Genomic DNA, 24646 nt, shown 5'->3' with positions numbered 1-24646 from the left:
ATTTAGCCAATACTTTAGTCATCTCCTCTCTGTGCCAAGAGAAAGAAATCTTAGAAAAAACCCATCCAAACCCCGAAACCACCACGCAAACAAACCCAAGCCCTGCAATTCCCTGAGCAGATGGCAGGCTGTAAACACAAACTACCTATTTATCATCCTCAGAACTGAAACCCTGATACTTGATCAGGTAATTTTAGTCTTTGCCCCCATATCCCATGGCACCATGAGTCACACTGGTTTGGCCTTGCCCAGGACAGGAATAGAGCTGGAAGGAACTGTACTGTAGTGATGCCCAGCACATTGTGCTTGGGCAGTGGGTCCTGCCACCTCCTCTGCTGGGACTGAGCACCCTGAGCCAGCAGGATGGCTCCAGCAGGCAGGAGAAGGATGGCAGGTGGCCCAGGAAAGCCTGGCAACCCTGAGAGCCCCCTGTGTGGAGCAGGACCAGCACAGCTCCAACTCGGCATCTTCTGGCATCTCACGAGTGGCGAGAGCAGAGCTTGTCTTTCTGCTGGTCTGGGATGCCTTGGCTGCTTTGCCTTAGCTGAGATGAGAGGGTTTCCCTCCTGTCCAGCTCCCCAGAGAAAGGGCCCTTGACAAATTGGTGCCAACAGCAGCCCTGCCACCCATCACCTGAGCTCAATGGTGCCAGCGTTCCCGCTTGTGTGTCTCCACCCTGGTGTTGCTTTAGGATCCTCCAGTTAGCAAGGGAATTAAATAAAGTTAGCCTTTGCATTTCAGTGGTTTTATGGTTGTTCAGGCCGACCAGCTGTGTCGACTCACACAGCCCTGGAGGTCTTTTTCAACCTCATTGATTCTGTGATTCTGTTGTCCTGTGCTGAGGGTTCATCAGAGGAGCTGAGCTCAGGCATCTGGGTAAGAGACAGAATCACAGAATCAACCAGGTTGGAAAAGACCTCTGAGATCATCCAGTCCAACCCATGACCCAACCCCACCTTGTCACCCAGACCATGGCACTGATGCCACATCCAGGCTCTGCTCAAACCCCTCCAGGGACGGGGACTGCACCCCCTCCCTGGGCAGCCCATTCCAAGGGCTGATCCCTCTCTCTGGGAAGAACTTCCCAATGTCCAACCTAAACCTGCCCTGGGGCAGCTCAAGGCTGTGCCCTCTTGTCCTACTGCTGGTTCCTGGGAGCAGAGCCCGACCCCCCTGGCTCCCCCCTCCTGGCAGGGAGTTGCAGAGAGTGAGAAGGTCTCCCCTGAGCCTCCTCCTCTCCAGGCTGAGCCCCCCCAGCTCCCTCAGCTGCTCCTCACAGCACTTGTGCTCCAGTCCCTTCCCCAGCCTTGTTGCCCTTCTCTGGACCTGCTCCAGCCCCTCAATATCCCTCCTAAATTGAGGGGCCTAAAACTTGACACAGCACTTGAGGTGCAGCCTAACATCTCCAAACTGCCCAGCACTCGGTATCCAAAGGACTTCAGGTAACCTGGCCCATCACTCTGTCTCCTTAAGCCCCTGGAGCCAGCAGTGCCCTCAGACCATCACTCAGGAGTGGCAGGCACTGCAGCCCCCACCTTCCTCAGGGGCCAGAGCTGCTCCTTTTGCTTTAACTCCCATCAGCTGCCACCAGCAAGAGGCAACAAAGCGGGTGAGGGGGTGGCTGTGGGTGGAAGGAGAGGGGACAGATGAGTCACCTCTCAGGAGGGGTGTAAATGATCCTGGTGCCTCTGGATATGTCACAGCTGAGACGAGATGCAAGGGCACAAATGCACATCATCCTCCCTGCTCTTGGATGAGTCACAAGTTGACTTTTCCAAGAGCTACTGCTCTTGGTTATCATCACCAGTGCAAGACATTTACCAATCTCTGGGACACCCCTGAGGGCCACAACAAAGTTCATTCTCTCCTGCTTGGTTTTGTTTCTCTCCTCTGCTGCTGTGTGCTTGGTCTCACAGAAGAGCAGGGAAGGGGAGCATCTGAAGATGCTGATGCCTGTGGGATGAGGGGGCTCAGATCCAGCCCTGGCACACAGAGCTGCTGTCTGGGAGGAGGTGACATGCTGGGTGTGGTGGTGGAAACTCTCTGAAGCTCTCCCCAATTCTCCCTACCATGTTGTAACATCCCTCTCAAAGAGCTGAGGTTAGGCTGAGTGGGATGTCCAAATGTGAGCACTGATCCCTGTTTGAGACTCTGCTGTCCCAGCCTGCTCTCACCACCTTGCTGGGACACTGTCTCCTGCACCCAGAATCCCATCTGCCAGAGAAGGCATCCCAGTAGCATCTGTGGGATGGAGCTCTGAGGTGTCCAATCCTCCCAGGAAATGAAGAGACACCTTAAAACATTTTGGTTGTTTGTTTGTTTTTATTATTCTGCAGTATCTCTTGGGTTCTCTTCTCCTCTCCTTTCCCTTTCCACCCTGCTGGCAGGGCAGGTCCCTGCATAGGTTCTCACTTGTACTTCTTCATGTCCTCTCTAGAGATGTCCCTGAGGTCTTCAATAAACTGCTGGATCTAGGGTGGGAAAGAGAGAAGGCAGAGCTCAGTGCAGGGATGGGAACAGGGGGCAGAGGGGAGCTTGTTGTCCCTTTTGGAGGCAAATATCCCCAACTATACTGAGCAGCAGGACAAACAAGGCATTTGCCTTGCTGGATCTGCACCACCAGAATGGGCTTTTGTGGGCAAGTGGGTGAATGAAACCAAACCTTGATCTGCATCCCCTGTCCCAGCCTGCCTGGCTCACACTTCTGCCCCACAAGGACCCTCCTCAGAAGAGACAGACTTGCCTGGAGTCCCCAGCCCCTTCCCCGTGCCCGAGAGCGCCCATGTGAAAAGGAAGGTGTCTGTTGGGCCTGTGGGCTCTCCCCTCCCTTTGGGCAGCTGAGAGTCATTCCTGCTCCTCTTTCTGGGAAGGGAGAAGGGCTCTGGCCTGGCTTTACCATGTCCAGCTGTCTGTGGCTGTCATGTGCTGCCACATTCCACTTTGCATCCAGCCGTGTGCTGGCAGCCTGGAAGAGGCTGTGGATGGTCCTCCTGATGGCCTTCAGCATCGTGGCCTTCTTGGCAGCCCTGTTCTGGATGTCGATCCACTGAGCCTCCTGGGAGAAGAGGAGATGTGGAGCAGGGGGACATGGCCCAGCTGAAGGTGCTGCTTCAGCACAGGAGATCCTGGCTCAGAGACCCCAACTTCCACACTCATCTGCTTGCTTAGGAAGCCTTGCCCAGGGCTGTGCTGGAAGTGGTTCAGCTCAGTGTGGTGGAAGCAGGTCCAGGAACAGCCCCATCCACCCTCCCCACAGCAGGGAAGTTGATCCCCTGCAGCAGCATGTGCCACTGACCCCCCTCCCAGACCAGGGAGGGCTTTCATTCTTCCTTCTGCAACCCCATGGAGGGAAGAAATTAGGCATCTCCTCCAATCACAAAGGCTGCTACTGGGCCTTGCCATGAGCCCATGGCTGAAGGATAAGCCATCAGCCAGTCTTGACTCAGCCAGGCCTTGGAGATCTTGCCCTGCCCATCCCACAATTCCTTACCCAGACAGGGATGTCGCTTTGAGCCTGGTCTAAATATTGTTTTAGCTGTGCCAGATCGTTCTTGCACTGCAGCATCTCAGCTCCTTTCTCTGCCCTGTACTGGTCCAGGAGCACCCTGGCTTGCTTAGTCATTGCCTTGTGCCACTGCTGTGACTGCAGCAGCTCCCTGCGTGACCTCATCAGGGACTTGTAGAACGAAACGATGTCCTCGATGTCCCGGAACTGCAGCACAGGATCCCTGGTGTTAGTGCCTTCCCTCACCACCTGCACATCTCATGTCCTTTGGCACCCTGCCCTGAGCAGGGCCAACACCTCCCCCAGATGAAAGATCTTCCCTTCTCCACAAGACTACTGTGCCTGTTGGCTCCTGAGCACCACCACATTCCCTGTGTGATGACATCCCACTGTGCCAGGCCTGGAGCTCTCACTGCCACAGGCAAGGGGAGATATTACACCTCTTCCCCAGGTGAGCAGTGCTCTGATAAACACAACCACAACTGCAGCTGCCTGGGTCTCATTCCCAGGCAGCTCTTTACCTCTCCCAAACCACCAATATGACCTGAAATGGTGACACTAAAGGGCCCTCCCTCCCCTCAGCCCTGAGCTTTCACCCCTTCTCATGGTTTTTCTTGGTTTTCTCAAGCCTTCACCTCCTGTTCTGATTCTCCTCCCCTGACTCTGCTCCCTGTGGCTCACCTTGGTTGTAGGGAACTCCTTCCTATCCCACTTGAGGTCTCTGGGTTTGACCAAGTGTTTTAATTTCCCTAGACTTGCCTTATCTCTTCTATTTTAACACCCAGATAAGGCCCTCCCCAGGCCCAGGATCTGCCTCTCTCAGGTCCAACCTCACCTGTGAGATCTCCACCACATCCTCCAGGTATCTCTTGAACATGGAGTATTTTGGCAGTTTTTGGCAGAGTTTCTGATGCTGTTTTATGAGGGCTTCCAGTTCCCTCTTAGCTCTCAGAAGCTCCTTCTCTTTTTTTATACTCTCCTCTCTATCTCTGCTGGCTTTCTTCAGGGCTTGGTTTCGCAGCATTTCATTTTCCTGGTGATGTTTCCCCATCAGCACACACAGACAGAGGGAAGGGAAGGCAAGGGAAGATGGAGCTGTGTTACTCAACAGCACTGGAAGGAGACACCTTCAGAGAGGAGAGACCAGCACTGGAGCACCCCTGGGAACAATCTTCCTCCCCGTTTTACAGGGCCATGGCAGGGTCTTGGAGGCAGCACCTGGGATGGCACTCTGATTTTCAGACCTCCTTGTACCTGTCCCTGGAAGACTGATGGAGCTCAACAGCGGGGACAAGGCTGAGACCCTCCTTGGGGGACATCTGGGGCCCTCAGGAGATCACACGGGTACAGGACAAGCTCTCCCCACCCAAGCCCTAACAGGGCTTTGCAGCTCTGTGGTACAAACCCCTGAGTCCTGCCAGTGCTGTTCTCACACCTCCAGGCTCACGGGAGGCTTGGCCAGGTGTGCTGGTCCAAAACTCTCTTTCCCAAGGGAGGGGAGGAGTTGGTGGTGTGGCTCAGGGTTGTGTCAGCTGAGCAGGGCAGTACCTGTACAGTCCTCCCAGATCTCTCCACGTGGGCCTTCAGCTGAGTCCTCCTGGCGTGCAGGTCCCTCCACTGCTCAGCAATGACCTCCAGCCTCTCCTTGAAGGCCTGGCAGCACCAGAGCGAGGGTGACACGGGTGCCCACACCCAGAACCAGCCACCTGCCTGCTGCTGCCACCCGCCAAAGAGCCCCAAAGCCCTCCCAGCCACACTCCAGCACCCTCCCATCTTTCTCACCGCTTTCTTCTCCGCCACAGCATTTTCCAGACATCGGAATTCTTTCTTCTTCTTCAGGAGGCACATAAACGAGGTGGCGGGGTCCTCGTCTGGCTCTCCCAGTGCCCTGTGAGAGAGCATTTCCTCAAGGTTACACACTGGATCCAGGTCCTTGCAGGGTGCTGGACTGCTCTGGGTGTTGGTCTGTGTTTTGGGTGTGGTGATGGGGCAGAGCAGCCCGACACCATCTCAGACCCCATCTGTCAGAGTGGCATCCCCACCCCTCCCCAGGGGGGATCCCCAACAGAGCAAGGGGGTTACAGGAGGAACAGGGCCGGGGAAGGGAGGTACAAGAGGGGACAGAAGTGATGGAGATAAGGAATGGCCCACAGTGGGGATGGAGGGATGGAGGAGACAGGAGAAGAGGGTGGAGGAGCCCCCTCACCTGAGCTTGGGCAGGAGGTTGGCCCTGTACTGTTCCAGGTAATAGGTGGCATCCTCGTTGGCTTCGGGGTCCATCGCTCCAGCCACCAGCAGCCACCAGAGCCCAGGTCCTGCTGGCCCTGCTCCTCTCCCTGCCTTCACCTGCGGCTACTCCAACACCTGCAACAAGCTCTGTGGCTACTCTAATCCACCAGGACAGGCCCTGCAGCTCCTCTGACCCCAGGGAGAAGCCCCGTGGCTACTCTAATCCACCAGGAAAAGCCCTGTAGTTACTCTAACCCCCATAACAAGCCCTGTCACTACTCTAATCCCACAAAGAGACCCTGAGGCTACTCCAACCATTTTGACAGCTCCTGTGGCTACTCCAAACACTGACACCTCCTGTGGCTATCCAAGCACTGTGACAGATCCTGTGACCATTGTGACACCTCCTGTGGCTATCCAAGATCCTGTGGCTATCCAATCACTGTGACATCTGCTTTGGCTATCCAACCATTGTGATGCCTCCTGTGGGCACTCCAACTCCTCTAAATGTTTACTTGGCATCAGTGGGACTAAGTCACTGTGTCCAGAAACAGGATTTTTTTCATTCCTTTCACTTCATCTTCTCTGTTTCTTCCTCTCCTAAGTTTGGCCCCCCATGCCCTGTGACCTCTGCTGCCTTGGGTGGGTATTTCAGGGCCCCTGACAGCCACATCCCACTGTCCCAGTGCTCAGGGCTTGCTCCTTCTCTCCCAAACACCAGATGGAAACACCGTTGAACACAGCCCAGAACCTGTGTCGGAGTTCCTGGAGGAATTGTGGTGAAGTGGGGACATCTCCTGGCCGGGAGATGGATCAGCACTGCTGGGAAATAACCCAGCACTGAGCGAGTCTGTAAATTCCAGGCACACTTCCCACTGTGTTCACAGCCACACCTGAGAGCTCTTCACCTCTCCTCACTGAACATTGCAATGTGGTCATGTAACTTCCACCCTGAGGGAACAGATCTGTCAGAATCAAAAAGAAAAAGGTGATTTTTTTGCTGAAAGCCACTAAAAAGCACTTTTTGTAAACCACATCATCTCCCTTAAGCACCCTGGTGATGCTGAACACCAGAGCACACCCAGCCTGCCCTGCTGTGCCACAGCCACATTTTATTTCACACCAGACTGATTTTCTTATTTAAACCCTCAAAATATACTTCACAATAAATATTAATCTCAGATTAATGCTGCTATCAAATATTACTGTCTTCTTTCTACACCATCCCTTATTTTCCAAGCAAGATTGGACATAGCACAATATGAAATATATTATAACCCAGCTCATACAGTTCTCAGTGAAACAGTCTCACCTCTACAGCCCACCTGCACCCCTCAGGAATGAGAGCTATGAGAAGGAAGAATTCTTTCTAGAAAGAAGCTGCACCTTGTATTATTACACCCAGAGAAAAGGTAGAAGTTGCTTTTTCCACTTCTGCTTTTCAAATGGTGTGAATCCACAGGGAATTCTGCCCCATTCCAGTCTCTGTTACAACAACCTGCACAGACCTCTCTCCAAGGAGAAAAGAGGGGAGAAGATACTGAAATTGCTACTGAAAACCAATTACAGGAAATTTAACTGACCCTGCTCAAGGGGAGTCACATCAACAGCACAACCTTTCCCCTGGAAAATTCCAGTTGCATCTTAATTAAGGCTGACACGCCGGAAGGTAAAGGAATGCTGTCCCAAAGGAATGGGGTGTCCTGCCCCGTGTGCTGGCCCCAGTTGTCACTTGGGATCAATAGTGGAGCATTAACAAACTGTACTGCACAACCAGGAACAGCTCTACAGCAGCTTTCAAAGGAGGTAAAACTCACTGAATGGTGACCGAACACAAACGCAGATTAATTCTGGTGAAACCCTCCCAGCTCCAGGCCATGGGCACAGCAAATATGTGATCAGTGGTGCAAGAAGGTTAATGAAAGGAAGGACTGCTGGAAAAGTGTGTGCTGTCACATCAGAGATGGATTAGATACGGAAAACCAGCCCAAAACCCGGGACAAGTGTCACTGCAAGAACTTCATCAAACAACAGGTGCTGATTTTTCTAATGCAGGGGAAAAGCTGAGGCTCAGCCTCAGACACAGCCCAGAGTGGGCTCTGCCTCCCAGGGAAACCCAAAGCTGGGCCACAACTCTGCAAGGATTTTAAAGGACCCCTGAGCTGGCAATGGCAGCTGAACCCCATGGAATGTGTGGGCTCTGAGCCCCAGACCAGCTCCTTCCAGCTCCTTCCAAGCCCTTTCCAAACTCCTTCCCTACCAACCCACACACAGGCCAGGCTCAGGCAAGAGAGGAAGGCTGGACTTACTGGCACAAGATCCAGGCCCTGACTATGTCTCTGCCTGTACCTCTGAAAACAAGACCCAAGAAGGAGACTTTGGAAGGGGTGTGAATTCACCACTCAGGAGGAAATGGCAGATTCCTTTTGCTGTCTGCAGCCTGGCTACCAGCTTAGGAACAAGGCTTGCTTATTGTTACCTCTTCTCTCCTCCAGGAATTAATTCATTGGGCACTTTGGACACATTGAAGGAAAAAGGAGTCTGAAAAAACTTTTACAACACAAATGAAGAGGCAGAAGAGAAAGAGCCTCGTGAGCCTTTGGCCCATCTCCAGCCCGTGCAGAGCTCCAGGGTGAGCCCAGGACACCCAGCCAGGACACTCCTGCTCCTCAGCAAGACACACACACATGCTCAGGCACAAACTGAAGCCACCAACAGCTCTCAAGTTCAGCCCAGGGGAGCAAACACTTGGAGTGGAATTCCACAGGCAAAAAGTGAAATCCAAAAGGCCACTGACAACCCATCCTCCTCACCCCACTGCACACAGAGCTCACAGGAGCCATGTCTGCAGTGAAAATGTCTTTTTATAGAATTATATCAAGTCTGTGCCTAATGTGGTTTGTTTGTTATGGACACAGCACCCGTGTGACTCCATCAAACTCAAAACTGCCCAGGAGGAGAACGTTGCATTTAATCAACCCAGAACAGCAGAACAACATAAAGGTGACACGGCCAAGAAAGTCCTCAAACACAGACACCACTGGCCACAACTGCAGTGAGACAACACAACATTTCACTTCTTCAGAGGAAAAAAGGAAAATAGAAAAAAAGAAACCAGTGGAAGGCTTAAGATCAGCTCGACAGAGCAGAGCTCACAGATGGTAAGTGCTGCCTCGAAATCTTTCCTTATAGTTTATCTTTCCATTTTAAGTTTTATGCTCTATTTTTGGCAACAGGGTTTTTAGCCATGCCAATGGCAAAATACTATAAAAATAAAAAGTTGTTTATATTCTCCCTAACAGGCAAACAATGTACAAAGACATTTCCCTGCATTAAAGCGTTCGGGAGGCACAGAATACAAGACTGCTCAGCCGTGGATTTCTCAACAGGCATTTCTGTTGTGAAAACAACTCTCTCCTTGTGGGAAACTTGTTTATAGTAGAATCAAACACTGCCAAATATTCATCTTTACCTGTTCATGGATGAAAGGGAAACTGGAAAACACAGGGCATGGAACAAGTGATTTTATGAAGCACTAAGTCAACCATGTAATGTTTCCATAAAACACAACCTCGGAGAGTTCTGGCCCCAGAAAGGCTTCAAACAACAGCCACACGAGGTTTGTTGGGGTTTGTGGACACGTCACGGATGGCACTGATGGAAATAGAGGACTTTGTCCTCTATAAATACACGCAGGTTAAGCAGCAATCTTTTTATTAGTCTCCTACTGCTTGGGCATATCTGTACAATTTGTGATAATTCACCATCCTGCAGGCAGGGACCAACCTCCAAACACTCCTCTCAATGCTACAGCCAGAGAAAACACTCCTCTCAAATCCCACTTATTTGGGCCTTCTGAAACCTCAATTCATGCTTATTCAGCAGCACTGATTATTGGACAAAGCCCACACAGTTTTCCTCAACATTTCTTCACGGGAAACATTTCAAAAATGGCATTTTATTTTAAAAGCTGACAGGTTTTAAACTGGAAGAGGAGATTCAGTGACTGGGCATCATATTAAACCCCTGCTATAAAGAGGAGCAGAGCCTGCAAGATAAATCAGTGGGGCTTTAATTATGTCAATTATTATAAAGGACCAACTCAAGGACTTGCAGCCTTTTTTTATCTTAACACATCCAGGGGACCTGTTGATGGCATGAAGCTGCTCCTGCACTGCCTGGAGGAAAGGATGAGGCTTTTAGTCCCGGAGAAAGGAGCTTCCTGAGAATCCCAATTTCATTTTATTTTTTAAACAGGAAGTGTGAAAACGTAGAGAACATTTTCCTGGGTAAGCTCTCACTTCTGCTTCTCATTTATATTTAATTCTGGTCTTATGTTTTGTCCAAAATGTGGCTAAAACAAGGCTGCAAAGTTCCTGTTTCCTCTGCTGTAGAGCCCCTGCAGAAGGCAGCGATCCAGCCTCGTGGGGACAAACATCTGTTCCCTATTCCCAGAGAGGGGCACAGAGCAGCTGATGTGCATCCCAGCACCTCTGAGCCTCGGGATCTCTGGGAAAGTTCTGATCCGGGCAGCGACAGCCCCGAGCAGTCAGCAGGGTGAGCCCAAGGCTCCCAGGGCTCCTCCTCTCCTCCTTTCAAACCAGCCTGATCGCCCACAGAAACATCAGTCCTGTTAAACCCAAGGTGACTTTTGGGAGGCTGAGAGGCCTCTGTTAATGTCGAGTTTGCATCCTCGTTGTCTGTACAGGACCCCCGAAGAACAGAGCGCTGGCGGCGGGTTCCTGCCATCGGACACAGCGTGTCCCTGCAGGTCCCCAGCGGTGACACCGACACAGCCGGACCCGGGCAGGGCCGGAGCGTCCCCCCCGTCCTGGCACCGGCTCTGCCCCTTCCAGCAGCTCCCGCTTCCCTCCGCGCCCCTGCCAGGGAATTCAGGGCTCCCGGGCACATCCCGCCCCTGCAGATCTAAAGCTGAACCCGCTCCGAGAACGCTCCAAACCCAAACCCGGCTCAGCCCCCGTCCCGGGGTACCTTGGCTGAGCTCTCCCCGCTCCGCTGGCACCGGTTCCGCTCCTGGATCTTCTCGGCGATGTCCTGGGCGAGCTGGCGAGTGGCATCGAGCAGGGAGAGCCTGGAGGGAGCGGGGGAGCGGCTGAGCCCGGGGGGGCCGGGAGGGGCAGCGGGAGGGCACCGGGACCCGCCGGGACCGCCCGGGATCGGCCTGGAAAGGGCCGGGAGGGGAAGGTAAAACACCCCCAACACCCCCGGGATGGGCTCTGGGAAAGGGCCGGGAGGGGAAGGTAAAACACCCCAACACACACCCGGGATGGGCTCTGGGAAAGGGCCGGGAGGGGAAGGTAAAACACCCCAACACACCCCCGGGATGGGCTTTGGGAAAGGGCCGGGAGGGGAAGGTAAAACACCCCAACACCCCCGGGATGGGCTCTGGGAAAGGGCCGGCACGGGAAGGTCCAACCCCCCGCACACACTCGGGCCCGGCCCGGCCCCGCTCCCGCCGCCCGTGACGGGCCCCGCAGCCCCGGGGAGGCCCCGCAGGGTCGGTCCCGCCCGGCCCCGCTCCAGCCCCGGCCCAGCTCACCAGGGCTCCGGAGCCATCGCGGGCCCCGAACGGGCCCGGCCCTTCCGCCCGAGCGGCCACAGCGCGCAGGCGCCGGGAGGGGAGGGAGGGGAGAGGGGAGAGGGACACGGGGATGGGGGATACGGGGATGGGATAGGGGGGACGGGATATGGGGTATGGGGATATAGGGTACGGAGATATAGGGGAACAGGGATATGGGGTATGGGGGGACGGGATATGGGGGACAGGGGGAGAGGGACACGGGGATGGGGGATACGGGGGACGGGATAGGGGGGACAGGGATATGGGGGAACAGGGATATGGGGTATGGGGATATAGGGGAACAGGGATATGGGGTACGGGGGTACGGGATGTGGGGTACGGGGATATAGGGGAACAGGGATGTGGGGTACGGGGATATAGGGGAACAGGGATGTGGGGTACGGGGATATAGGGGAACAGGGATATGGGGTACGGGGACATAGGGGAACAGGGATATGGGGTACGGGGATATAGGGGAACAGGGATATGGGGTATGGGGGTGCGGGATATGGGGGACGGGGGGGAGGAATACGGGGATATAGGGGACAGGGGGATGGGGATATAGGGGTCCGGGGGAACAGGGATATAGGGATACAGGGATATAGGTGTATGGGGGTGCAGGGGTACAGGGAAACAGGGATAAAGGGGTACAGAGGGATATGGCGATAAAGGGATATGGGGGTACAGGAGTGAGAGGTGCAGGGCTGCGGGGAACGGGAATGGGGTGCCCGGTGCAGAGCCCGAGGGTGCAGCGGTGCTGGTTGTGCAGTACAAGGTGCAGAGGGGCTCGGTGGGGAGGCACAGATGTGTGGGGTGTGGGTGCAGAGGTGCATGGTTCAGAGGAGCAGAAGTTCAGGGTTTAGAGGAGCAGAAGTTCAGGGTTTAGAGGGGCAGAAGTTCAGGGTGCAGGTATAGAGGTGCACATGTGTGTGGTACAAGGTGCAGATGTGCCCAGTACAGATACAGATGTGCCCAGTTCAGGTGCAGATCTGTGTGGTACAGGGTGCAGATGTTCCCAGCCATGTCTATCCCTCCCTGCCCAGCCCCTCCCCCTGTCTCTCCCCAGCAGGGTCACTCCTGGCACCTGATCCCCGACATCCACCGTCCAGCACTGCGTGGGAAGTATCCCAGTGCTGCATCTTCCCAAGGGCTGCCTGCCCTGGTTGGCACCTCTGCAGCACACTCACCCTCCTTCCCGCTCCTTCCATCCCTCCTCCTCCTGCTGCCTCCCTCCTTTCTTTCTCCTCCCTTCCTCACTTTCTCCTCGAGGGTCACTTTAACCCCCCACAGTGTCACCTGCAGTGCCCAACGCCGGGGCTGTCCCTCAGGCAGAGCAGCCCCACGGGCTCCAGAGGCCTCTCATCCCTGGCTCAGGCCTTTTTCCTTCCCTTGAGGCAGCTGCCAGTTCCCTTCTCCAGATCCTCAGCTCCATCCCCTTTCCCTGCCCATCTCCTGGTGACAGTCCCTGCCCTGCCCTGCCCTGCCCGTGCTGATGTCCCTGTCCCCCTCATCCCCATCCCTGGTCCCCACTGACACTGCTGGTGTTGGCACAGTCCCTGTTGTGGCTGCCAAGGGCCCTGCAGTCACCTGGCAGCGGGCACAGCCCATCAGTCCCACAGCAGCCTCTGTCCAAGCCCAAGGAGCCCTTCCCACCCCGATCCTCCAGGATTTGGCCTCTCCTCTTTGTTTCTGGGTGTGATTGGTGATGCAAATCAATGCAGGCACAAACCTGGGCCCGGGTGCCTGAGGAGCAGTCACGAGATGCTGACAGAGAGGCTTTATTGTCCTCGTGACACGGGGCTGCTGCTGCAATGACAACGATATTGATAACGACAATGACGATATAGATAACGATAATGATGATACTGATAACAATAATGATATTGATAACGATAATGATAACAATAATGATAACAAGTGCATCCTCATCAGCACGTTCCCGGGGGGCTGTGACCCCGCTGTGCTCCCACATTCCTGGGGGCTGTGACCCCACTGTGTTCCCACATTCCTAGGGGGCTGTGACCCCCCTGTGCTCCCACATTCCTGGGGCTGTGACCCCACTGTGCTCCCACATTCCTGGGGGCTGTGACCCCACTGTGCTCCCACATTCCTGGGGGCTGTGACCCCGCTGTGCTCCCACATTCCTGGGGGCTGTGACCCTCCTGTGCTCCCATATTCCTGGGGCTGTGACCCCGCTGTGTTCCCACATTCCTGGGGGCTGTGACCCCGCTGTGTTCCCACATTCCTGGGGGGCTGTGACCCCGCTGTGCTCCCAGTGAGTGCCCGACCCCACAGCAAAGCCCCTGGGGCGAGTGTTGAACACGAAGCCAGAGGAGCCCCCGTACCCTGGGGACCAGCCTCACCAAGCAAAGCTGCCCCGGGGTGGGTTTGGGGGGTGCTGAGCACCCCTAGGCACCAACTCAGTTCCCTGGGCAGGGCTGGGGACGTGCTGGGGTGGGGAGCAGGGACACGCGTCCCACTCCTGCCGTTGCGGGGCTGAGATCGCTGCGTTCGGCAGGACCCAGGTGCCAGCAGTGCCCCGGGCTCTGCGCTCCCCGCTGGCCCTGGCAGCCCCCCGGGGTGGGCTCCATCTCCCTGTCACAGCTCTTCCCACATCCGGCTGCTCCCGCAGCTCTGGGCATCAAACATTCATGGCCTTCGGCTGCGCTGCTCCGCTGGAGCCACACGGCCTCTACATATTTAATTTTTTCACCATTAAAAACGCATGAGGTGATGTTTCGTTTCGCCCTGTCCCTAATTCACTTCCATCTCCCACCTCCGGAGCGGCTGCCGGGAGCAGGAGGGCGGCGGCGCTGCCGGAGGTTTCAGAGCTGGGTCAGGCTGGCAGGGAGAGGCATCCGCTGTCCTGGAAAAGGCACATGAGGAGAAGGCGGCCAACAAGGTCCAGGGAAAGGCAGCAGGACCCACGAGCCTGGGTAAAGGGGTTTGATTTGGAGAGAGAATACATAAAAAGGGTTTGAGTTGGAGAGACAGTGAACGATCCCTCGGCACCGGGAAGCAGAGGGGGATGTGGTGTGGGGACCCCCGGGACCCCCAGGAGCAGGGCTGGGGGCCACCACCTGCCCCTTTGGGTGCAGCCAGAGCTGCCCACTGGGTGCCCGGGCACGCTCTGGGTGCAGACTGGGAGCCTCCCACTGGGAGACCCCCTTGGCTCCCTCCCACCCAGCACAGCCCCGGGGGGCCCTTTGCTGACACAGCCCCTCGCCCCCACCCCCTCGGGCTCCAGGCTCATCAGGGGCAAAGGGAGGAGAGGGATGACGGGACAGCCGTGCTGCTCCCAACAGATTGTGGCACACGGTGGAGAAGGTGCTTCATCCAGAAAGGAGAGGGGCTGCAGAGGGGCTGCACTTGCTTAGGAGATGCCCCGAGACCCCCGGTGCCGGTGGATGCTCAGGGATGTGCTGCAGGTGGAGACGGACGTGCAGGCAGGGAGGCAGAGCAGGAACAACCTGCAGCTGCTCTTACCACAACAGAAAATATCAGGTTTTTAAAGGGAAATAAAAATCTTTAAAAATGTTAAGGTGCCTATAAAAATGCACAGGAAGTGCAGCCTGAGCTGTGAGTTCTCCAGCAGCAATGTTGGATCGGGGTGATGTGCTGGGAGCATCTCCCAGCTGTTGGAGGGGACTTTTCCTTCAACTGTGAACACAATGTACGGTTTGTAGCTCTGCAACGCGTTTTGAGGCTAAAAGTCAATCGATACCAACCATTTCCCGGGGGCAGGTGGAAAGGCTGCAGCCCCACAGCCGTGCCTGCAGCAGTCGCGGTCTGTGCTCCCGCCGGGCGGGGGGCAGGGGCGGGGGGCTGTGGGGGGCACGGGCACATCGCCCCCAATTTCCCTGGGGGTTTTGGCGGCCGGTGCTGAAGCCGCCCCGCACACACGGCCGGCAGAGCCCCGAGGAGCGTCCCAAGGGCGGCACTGGCTCCTCGTGGCCCCGATCCCTCCTTGTCACCGGCTCCCGGCACTCGCTGCTCACGTGCCGCTCTTCCCGGCTCCCCCGGCACCATCCAGCGGGAAGCGGCTCCAAACCCACGCTCTGTGTTTCCCTCGTTCAAGGACGGGCGGCGGCCGCAGCCCCGGCCCCTCCTCAGCCCCGCGGCCCCTCCTGCCCCTGAACCCCAGAGCGGGAAAATGAAGGTCATCCTTGGGAAAAACAAAGGATTCGGTTTAATGGCCGCGTTGCTCTTTGATGGTATCTCGTTCCACGGGGTGTTTCCACCCCCGCCCGGCCTCGGTGCAGATTTAGGGCAGGAAGGGGCGACGCGGGCGCGGGAGCTGCTCCACCCCTCGCTCTGTTTACTCCAAATAAACCCCCTGTGCCCTCGCCTTATAAGTCAGGGCAGGTGACGGGGACAAAGGGGACCCGGCAGCGGTGGCCGCACCCGGGCGATGCTGCAGGTGGGGCTCAGCCTGCCCGGCTCCCCCGGGGGGGCGGCCGGGGGCTTCCCCAGGGCCGAGCGGGACGGGGGCGAGGACACGGGCACCGGGCGAGGTGAGTGCGGGACGGCCCCGCTCGGGCCGGGGACACGTCCAGCAGAGCAGGGACAGGGGCCGGAGCAGAGCAGAGGGGCCGGAGCAGAGCCACAGTTCCTGCCCCAATCCCAGCGCTTGTCCCGGGGCGGGCAGAGCTGGAGCCACCAGCCCGCACCGGGGACCGGGTGGGCTCGGGGTGATGCTCCTCAAGGCTCCGGGCAGGGCAGCACTCGGCTGGCAGGAAGAGGTGAATTTGGGGACATCGGGTCAAACAGCCCCTACTTCAGCCCCAGAGTTGTTTCGGCCTGGTTTCTATGGCCAGGAGCCTGCGGGATTGGGCTCGGGGTCGGGCTGTGTCCAGGGCAGGGAGTCAGGATGAGCAGCCACCGCAGCAAACTGCTGCCCCTTCCCCGAACCAGCACTGAACCCGATCTGCTGGTCCTCCTGACCTCGAGCAGGGGCCAAACTGAGCTGGAGAGCAAGAGCCAGAGCCGGACCCAGCCCAGGCGTCAGGACTCTCTCGATGTGCCACCCCGTGCTGTCCCCTGTGTCCCCTCGGGACAGAGGTTTGGCTCGGTGCGAATCCATCCGTAACTCCCCAGGCACCAGAGCACATCCGAGATAGATACACCCGAGAATGAACGTGTGTGAATTGACTTTATCCCTGCCAATGAATCCCTGCCCAGCAGAGCTCACCCAGGCGGGGACAGCTCCCGTCTCCTGTGCAGGGTTTGGAGCCGAGCTGTCCTGCAGCCCCGGGGAAATGCCGCTCCCGTCTCTCTAGGAGGAGCTCAGGCTCTGCTCTTCCCGGAGCAGGGCTGGCGGCTGCCCGAGCCCTGCCCCTGTGCTGTGTGCGGGAGCCTCCCGCGATGGGGACCTTCTGTCCCCAAGGGGCTCCTCAGGTGCTCACCAGTCCCTGCGGGCGGTCCCCGGCCGGGGTCTCTCCAGGTGCCTGGAGGCACACGGGGCACAGGGACCCTCTGCACCCCTAGAGCAGCCCCGCACCCCCGGCGAGCCCCTCGAGTTGCAGCACCTTCTCCTCTCCCCTTCTCTCCGGCTCCCGAGTGGCCGGAGGGGTCGGGAGGCTTTGGCAGGAGGCAGCAAGAGGAGGGCAAACACCCGAGGGTGGCTTTGCCCCCTCTGCCTGGGCTCGGAGCAGCCTCGTCCTGGGCTGCCCGACCCGGACAGGACCCTCCTGCCCTGCGCTGTCCTTGGGAGGGGACACGATGCCAATGGTCCCTCTCGGCCTCAGCATCACTTGGGCCCTGCTGCCCGTGAGGTCCCTCCTCGCCCCTGCAGAGCTGGGCTGGGACTGAGCTGCTCATCCTCCTCAGTGGTGTGACATGTCCCGGGGGGCAGGGACTGTGTCCCTGCTCTCTGCACCTCCCTCTCAGAAGGTCACAGGCTGGGAAGTCAGGAGCTCTTTGAGGGGTACAAAGCCCCTCACGGTGGGAGAAGCAGCCCTGACACCCAGCTGGGACCTGGCCCTGAGCTTCCCCAGGGTCCTGAGCCGAGGGGAGCAGGAGAGGGCAAAGCAAGCAGCTCCAGCCAGGCAAAGGCTGAAAACCTTCCCCTTGCAAGGGACAATAAAGAAATACAGGACGTGGCTGTAAGACTTCAGAGCACCCTCAGCCAGGGTGAAACGCTGTTGGCTGGGGCGGTGGAGAGTGTTGAATAAAAGGTCTTTGTCCTGCAGAGGAGTTTGGCTCATCTCCAGTCACCATCGTGGTCACATCCGAGGCTGACAGCTGGGACACCGACGCCTCCTCCTGCCCGGGCTGTGGACAGTTCGTGGACTGGGACAGGATGCCGGACCCGCAGCGGCCGGCACAGATCCCCCGGGACATCCTGAGCAAGCCCCAGAAGGAGCTGAAGAAGCTGGCGAGGGAAGGCTGCTGGGCCACCAGCCACGCCCTCAGGGCTCGGCTCTACCACCAGCTCATCCAGCAGGTCTCCTGCCGGCTCATCACCCCCGACGCTCTCGTCTACAGGGACGTGGCGAGCCGGCTCTTCGGGAAGCCTGGTGGGAGCTCCCACCCTCTGCCAGAGTTCCTGGAGGGATGCCCCATGCCCACCTACTGCCTCAACCCGGAAGGGGTCACTGCCCTGAGGAAGATCCTCATCTGTGTTGGCAACCTCTTCCCTGACATAACCTACAGCCCGATCCTGCCCTCCCTGGTGGCTCTGCTGCTGCACTACAGCGAGGACGAAGCTCAGTGCTTCGAGAGCATCTCTCGCCTCCTCGCCAGCAACGCTCCCCACACCAGCTACATCGACCAGTCCTTCCTGGCCCACCAGGCCTCCTGCATGACATTTGGGGACCTGGCCAACAAGCACTGCCCAGCAGCTCACAAACTCATAGCCAGCGCCTCCGAGAACATCTTTGAGGTCTACTCGGAGTGGTTGTCGTGGCTCTTCCACGACCTGCCCTTCGCTTACGCCATCCGTGTGCTGGACGTGTTCCTGCTGGAGGGGCAGAAGGTCCTGTACCGCATCGCCCTGGCCCTGCTGAAGCAGTTCAGGCTCTCGGGGAGCTCGGCCGAGCCGGAGGGCACTGACATCAAGGCAGACCTGCAGGCTTTCGTGCAGAACATTGCCGAGCACGTGACTGTCGACAAACTCCTGGAGAGAGCCTTTGGCATCCGGCTGTTCTCCCGCAAGGAAATCTGGCTCCTCCAGATGGCCAACAGGAAGGCGTTAATGGAGAGGGGCATAACCATGGTGCAGAGCAGGTAAGGAGACCTCTCCCCTTGCCAGCCCGTGGGGCTGAGCAGACAGAATGTGAGCTACTGTGGAGACACACGGGGGGAGCTTCAGGGACCCCTCGTAGCTTTGGCTGTGCTGGGGGCTCCCAGCCCCTCGGGGGACCCTGTTGGGAGACACGGGACAGCCAGAGCTGGTGGTGGTGGCAGAAAGCTCACGGTGCAAAAAGCAGGACAAAACCTGATGCCTGGGGGCTGCACCCCAAAAAGCAGACGGGCCCCAGAGCTCGGCACAATGTCCCTCCCCCCGTGCAGGCAGCCCTTCCACCTGGCCGTGGACATGCAGAACTTCAGCTCCAGCATCGTCACCACTCAGGAGATGCGCCTCGTCTGGTCCTGGATCCCCGAGCGCTTCTCCCTCTTCCCCCCCCTGCTGCTCTTCTCCACCTCCCAGGACGGGTGCAGCCTGCAGAGGTAAAGCAGCCCCTGCCCAGGGGCCGGGCGGGTCGGATGTGTGGGGTGAAAACTGGGCAGGGGTTGGTGGTGTAGAAAGGAGCAACACAGAGTGTCCCCAGGGCACATGGGGGGGCTGCTGGGGACTGTCCAGGGCTCAGTGTGATCTGGGCCGGTGCTGACTCAGGGGAGAGGGCTGAGGCTCGCTCAGATGGTGATCAGCAACTGGTGAACATGGAGCCACCACCCCCCTCCTCTCTCCTTCCCAGCCCCGTGCTGGCCACACGCTGGGCTCACTGCTCTGGGGTCTGAGAGCCCCCAGCCCGACCCCCTTGTCCATCTGTGCAGGTTTTACACGTGCTGTGAGGGCTACGAACCGACCGTGCTGCTCATCAAAACCACCGAGGGGGAGGTGAGTGTTTCCCAAGCAGAGGTGGGGAAGGGGACAGGGGGGTTGACCCCACTGGCAGTTCTTGGAGCAGCCATGGGTCTGTGTGGTCCCTCTCCTGCCCTGCCCCGGGGTCTGTTCCATCTCCCAGGAGAGAACAAACTGCACCTCCAGCCACCAAGACACCCCTCAGACAGGGGATGCTGCAGGAAACAGGAGGAGTTGGTGAGAGGAAGAGGGGCCACGAGTGATACTCTTATTGCAAACACAAGTCATGAATCCTTGCTGAGCAGACTTCCCTCAAGTCAGCAGATGCTTTGTCTGAGCCAGGACTTGCTTTCAAAGCACTAAATGCAAGGTTCTGCCACTGATTGCAGGAGCAGCCACACGAAATGGAGGAGAAACAAGGAACAGTTTCTGCTGGAAGCTGTAAAATAACTGCAAAGCCCCCTGAGCCAGGGCTCTTCCAGGGGCTCTGACAGGGGCTCAGAAACCTGTATTTTCTCTCTCCACTCTCATCCAACAGCGGAGGCAAGTTCTGTGAATTGTTCAGGCCTCCCAAAGATTTACTGACCCACCAGTGCTGATGTCCCCAGCCTGACACTTCAGTGTGGTGTGGAGATAAACACCTGCCACCCCCAGGGCCCCGTGCAGGTGACCTGTAAAACTTGGTTTCCTACACATTTTAGCTCATGTTATTCCTTGGCTGTGCCAAGGACAGGCACGAGTTCCAGCCCTTGGTAGGTCCCTTCCAGCCATGGTCAGGTCAAGGACATCCACACCAGGGTCAGCCTTGGGCACAGAAGCCGAGTGGACTCACGGCCAGAGCACCAGTGATTGTCAGTGCAGGACTCAGCTGGCACAGCAGAATTTGGCTCCCTGACTCCCCCAGGACTGAGCAGAGCCCCAGCCCTGCTGACCCCACGGGCCATTGCCAGTGCTCCAGGGGCTGGCTCTGGTCCTGATCTCCCACTGATCCCTCTGCTCTCTCCCAAGGTGTGTGGGGCGTTTCTCTCCTCCGACTGGAGTGAAAGGAAGAAGAGCGGGGCAACATCGGCCTTTTTTGGGACAGGGGAGTGCTTTGTGTTCACTGTAAGTCGTGGTTTATTTCTGGCTTTGGCCCTTCATTGCTGTTTCCTTGACCCCTCAGGGCACAGTGAGCCCCGAGGTGCTTCCTCCCCACGGCCCCAGCACTGCCCTGAGCTCTGGCAGGAATTGCTGTGCTGGATCAGAGCAAAGGGAGACTCAGCTCCTGCCCTGGGTGAGCTGGGGCTGCCCTGAGCCCCCCAGGAACGTGTGATACCCCTGGGTGGGTCTGGGAGCCCCTCCTGGCATGGCAGCAGGGCAGGTTTCTGCCCAGTTTGCTCAGGGCAGCTCCTGGATGGGGCATTCCCAAATCAGCCCTGGTACCCCTGAAGAGGGAACAGGCTGAGCTGGACCAAGAGATCCCAGGGACAAAGTGCAGCATCCATCTGATATCCCACTGGCATCCACCCAGCATCCACCTGGCACTGTGGGCAGTGCAGGTTTGCCCATCTCTGGCAGCACCTGGCAAAACCAAAACCAACTTCTCAGCCACACCCTCCCCCAGGGCAGCCCTGGCACTACCAGGATGCCCTGTCCCTTCCTAACTCCAGATCTGGCCTTGGCTCACAGCACTGAATCTGAGCAACCTGACCTGGCTGGAGATGTCCCTGCTCATGGCAGGGACTAGCTGGCCTTTAAAGGTCCTTCAGCCCCAGCTATTCCATGATTGTATGATTTGTGCCCTGCCCACCCTGGCTGGGCAGCCCCATCTTCCCCCAGCAGTGACAAGTGTCCCACAGGCCAGGGCTCTGTCCCCACGTGTGTCCTGCTCTCCAGGTGCGCCCCGAGGCAGAGAGGTACGAGTGGGTGTTCATCAAGCAGCCGGAGCTGGCCAAGGCTGTGCCGCGCTCCCGCCAGCGCTCGCCTTCCCCCTGTCCCGACTCCCGGCCCGGCTCCTGCCCGGGCAGCCCCAGCTCCAGCCCCAGCTCCAGCCCCAGCCGCCTCGCCGTGCCCACGCCGCACAGGAAAGGCCGCCTGTCCCCGTTCCTGGCCGTCAGGCATTTCCTCCTGCCTTCCAAAACAGCCTCCATGTTCATGTCCGGCTCACGGGAAGGGATCGTTATCGGTAATTAATTAATTACCCATCGGGGCCCCGGGGGTGGGCTCCGACCTCCCGCCACTGCTCCGGCTGAAAGGGGCCCTTTTTAACTCCAGGTTAAAACCTGCCCGGGGCAAACACCTCCTGTCGGGGATGTCAGTCTAAAGGCAGGGCAGGTGAAGGGCAGGTGAAGGCAGCCCCTCTTCCTCACCTTAGGACAGTGCCGAGCTGCACGAGGGCCGGGTGCTCCTTCCGAGAGCCCCGAGGGGGAGCAGCACAGCCCAAACCAGGGGAGAGGTTCGTGCCCCTGGGGCTGGTGTGTCCTTCCCCAGCCCTTCCCTCCACTGTGGGTGGGATGGAGGAGCCGTGGGAGGGGATCAGCCCGAGGAGGGGCCGGGCACGGCCACCGGAGCAGACACGGGGTCAGGCTCGGGCTGGGAGTGGGATCTTTGTGCCCCCCGTGCTGGGGTGTCAGAAACCCCTGCAGCACTGCCAGCCTGTGCCCCCTGGCAGCCCCGGGAGCAGGGTCAGGACAAGCCCGGGGACAGAGAGCCGAGGGGTGGGCGCAGCCCTGAGCCCTCCCGGGCCGGGCCGGAGCCGCCCGAGGCGGGAGCTCAGCCCTGAGCCGGCGCTCGCTCTTGCAGGTGGAGGGGGAGGCCAAGCCCTGTCCCTCGACGCCGACCTGCTCTGGGGGCACACGGAGCACTGCGAGACCTTCGACAACCCCCCGCTCTGCCAGGAGGACTTCAAGGTGCAGCTCCTGGAAGTGTGGGGCTTCCAGAGCGCGTAGGTCCCGTGGGGGACGGAGCCCCTCGTGTGCTGCCCACGGACACGGGGACCCCTCCCCGTGCCGGGCACCCCCGGCCGGCCTGGGGCCGTCTCTGCTGCAGCTCCACTCTCCATCCCCCCTCCACCATCAGCCACCGCGGTGCTGTGGAGAGAGGGCAAAGCAGGGCCAGGAACGGCACCGCGGGCGCTGCCTTGGGGACACTCAGGGTCCCTTCTGCAGTTTAGACCCAGCCTGCTCCACCCAGGCTGGCCCCGTTTAGGGAGCTGGAGGGGAGGGCAGCCAGTCTGGTGTTTCTCACACCTTCCTGGCCTGTTTGCAGCTTGGGGCTCAGCAAACCAGTGGCACCACAGCATGGGCAGGTTTTGTAGGAATTTTGAGCCCAGGAAAAACCCAACACTGAGGTCCAAAGCTTCAGATTTCACAGGTATCCAGGGAAGAGGAGGAGGTGAGGCACAGCCCTGCATGCTCCCGTGTCTGACCTTTACCCACAGAGCCCAAATTAAAGAACTCTGCAGAATTGCTCTTTCCCTTCGGGTAAAAAGCTCTGCCAGGGTGTCCTCAGTATTTTTTCCTTTCCATGATCATGTACTGGACTTTCTGTCTGGCTGAAAGTTACCCATAGGAGTCCTTCTCTCTTCCCAAGAGGCTGTTTCATCTCTCCACCCAGAGATGGGAGACCTTAGAGCCCCTTCCAATGCCTAAAGGGGCTCCAAGAGACCTGGAGAGGGACTTTGGACAAGGGCCTGGAGGGACAGGACAAGGGAGAATGGCTTCAAACCGACAGAGGGCAGAGTTAGATGGAATATTAGAAAGAAATTGTTCCCTGTGAGGGTGGGGAGGCCCTGGCACAGGTTGCCCAGAGAAGCTGTGGCTGCTCCATCCCTAGAAGTGTCCAAGGCCAGGTTGGACACTATTTGGAGCAACCTGGGAGAGTGGAAGGTGTCCCTGCACATGGCAGGGGGTGGAACGAGGTGAGCCTTAAGGTCCTTTCCAACCCAAACCATTCTGGGTTTCTGTGATTTCCTTGTAAAGGTCTGGCAGGCACATCTCATGCATTCCCAGACCAGAGGCTGGGGTTGTGCTGTGCAGGCTGTGGAGTCTCCAGTGCAGTGGCAGAGCCTGTGGGTCCCTTTGCAGCTGCACGTGCCACGTGCCCACACTGCCAGGTCAGAGCCATCTGTCACAGTGGGTGTCAGTGCTTGCAACACTCCCTGTGCTCTGCTGAGCCTTTGCTGTGTCTGAAAGGGATTCTGCAGTCCTTTCTCCTTATACCTTATTCCATTACTGAATAAAGATCAAAACTCTTGGAGAATTAAAAAAACCCACAAAACCACACAGTGGGGAAGCAGCAGGGCCAGGAGGCTGAGGGGACTCTTTATCTGTGTCGTGCTGTCACTTGCCTGCAGTGGGTCAGCACCCCTGCCCCTCATCTCACATCCCATGGCACCCCAGCCCCTTGACTCTTGGCCCCACAGCCCCACAGCCCATCACCCCTGATCCCCATGGTACTCCAGCTCCTTACCCTGTGTCCCTACAGCACCCCAACTTCTCACCCACAGCACCCCAGCCCATCACCCCATGTTCCCACAGCACGCCAGCCCCTCTTGCCATAGCCCCATTGCACCCCAGCCCCTCACCCTACAGCCCCATGGCAACCCAGCACCTCATCCCACAGCCCCATTGCACCCCAGCCCCTCATCCCACAGCCCCATTGCACCCCAGTCCCTCACCCTATTGCTCTGTGAAACCCCAACCCCTCACCCTGCAGCCCCATGGCACCCCAGCCCCTCATCCCATAGCCCCATGGCACCCCAGTCCCTCACCCCACAGCCCCATTGCACCCCAGCTCCTCACCCTATTGCCTTGTGAAACCTCAGCCCCTTACCCTGCAACCCCATGGCAACCCAGCCCCTCATGCCACAGCCCCATTGCATTCCAGACCCTCACCCTACAGCCCCACAGTGCCCCAGCCCCTCATCCCTATTGCCCCATGGCACCCCAGCCCTTCATCCTACAGCCCCATAGCACCTCAGACCCTCACCCTGCAACCCCATGGCAACCCAGCCCCTCATCCCACAGCCCCATTGCACCCCAATCCCTCACCCCACGGCCCCATGGCACTCCAGACTCTCACCCTACATCTCCACAGCAGCCCAGCCCCTCACCCCGTGCCCCCACAGCTCCCCAGCCCTGCCACCCCTTAACCTATTTCCCTTTACAAAGAGTCTTTGCTCAAATACAAGGAAACTGAAGCCCCTGTGTGCTTGTGGCTTTTTCTTTTTTTGCTCTGAATGGACCCGGAATATCCATCAGCTCGTCCCTTGAAGGCATTTCTGTTCCATCTCCACACAACAAGGTTCTCAGAGCAGCACACAGGG

At 58.1% G+C, this 24646-nt stretch overlaps 2 protein-coding genes and 1 long non-coding RNA gene across 4 annotated transcripts; 2 read left to right on the top strand and 1 right to left on the bottom strand.

Moving 5' to 3' along the window:
• Nucleotides 1–2320: 2320 nt before the first annotated feature.
• On the bottom strand, nt 2321–11335 carry CCDC42 (coiled-coil domain containing 42). 2 transcript variants are annotated; one of them, XM_051797560.1, is made up of 9 exons: nt 11295–11335; nt 10727–10826; nt 5712–6699; nt 5288–5393; nt 5054–5158; nt 4341–4538; nt 3491–3712; nt 2897–3055; nt 2321–2471 (listed from the first exon to the last, which is right to left on the bottom strand). In XM_051797560.1, exons 3-9 carry the CDS (start codon nt 5783–5785, stop codon nt 2409–2411), a joined length of 927 nt encoding a protein of 308 aa, XP_051653520.1. In that variant the 5' UTR covers nt 5786–6699; nt 10727–10826; nt 11295–11335; the 3' UTR covers nt 2321–2408. The 2 variants fall into 2 exon arrangements, with proteins under 2 accessions (XP_051653520.1, XP_051653521.1); XM_051797561.1 differs by lacking the exon at nt 11295–11335 and having other exon boundaries at nt 5712–5869; nt 6050–6699; nt 10727–10825.
• Nucleotides 9878–11300, top strand: LOC127475611 (uncharacterized). Its single transcript, XR_007906250.1, has 4 exons — nt 9878–10023; nt 10443–10939; nt 10996–11109; nt 11165–11300. It is a non-coding gene; the product is annotated as an uncharacterized LOC127475611 (long non-coding RNA).
• A 4391-nt stretch (nt 11336–15726) lies between the features above and the next one.
• On the top strand, nt 15727–24331 carry LOC127475564 (TBC1 domain family member 24-like). The gene is made up of 7 exons (XM_051797516.1): nt 15727–15829; nt 17507–18542; nt 18828–18986; nt 19314–19377; nt 20350–20445; nt 21217–21505; nt 22123–24331. Exons 1-7 carry the CDS (start codon nt 15727–15729, stop codon nt 22266–22268), a joined length of 1893 nt encoding a protein of 630 aa, XP_051653476.1. The 3' UTR covers nt 22269–24331.
• The last annotated feature ends 315 nt before the right edge of the window (nt 24332–24646 follow it).

This window comes from Manacus candei, unplaced genomic scaffold, assembly GCF_025592945.1.
Source record: "Manacus candei isolate 608988 ecotype Guabito, Panama unplaced genomic scaffold, ASM2559294v1 h1tg000047l, whole genome shotgun sequence".
Lineage (NCBI taxonomy): Eukaryota > Metazoa > Chordata > Aves > Passeriformes > Pipridae > Manacus > Manacus candei.
This window is presented reverse-complemented; position numbering and strand designations above follow the sequence as displayed.

Coding starts and splice junctions, on each gene's coding strand:
- CCDC42 (XM_051797560.1), bottom strand. CDS start 5,785: ATGGACCCCGAAGCCAACGAGGATGCCACCTATTACCTGGAACAGTAC. Junction 3,056..3,490: donor AAAGCGACATCCCTGTCTGG/GTAAGGAATTGT, acceptor CTCTTCTCCCAG/GAGGCTCAGTGGATCGACAT. Junction 2,472..2,896: donor GCCACAGACAGCTGGACATG/GTAAAGCCAGGC, acceptor TTCCCACCCTAG/ATCCAGCAGTTTATTGAAGA.
- LOC127475564 (XM_051797516.1), top strand. CDS start 15,727: ATGCTGCAGGTGGGGCTCAGCCTGCCCGGCTCCCCCGGGGGGGCGGCC. Junction 19,378..20,349: donor TCAAAACCACCGAGGGGGAG/GTGAGTGTTTCC, acceptor CTCTCTCCCAAG/GTGTGTGGGGCGTTTCTCTC. Junction 21,506..22,122: donor ACGGGAAGGGATCGTTATCG/GTAATTAATTAA, acceptor TCGCTCTTGCAG/GTGGAGGGGGAGGCCAAGCC.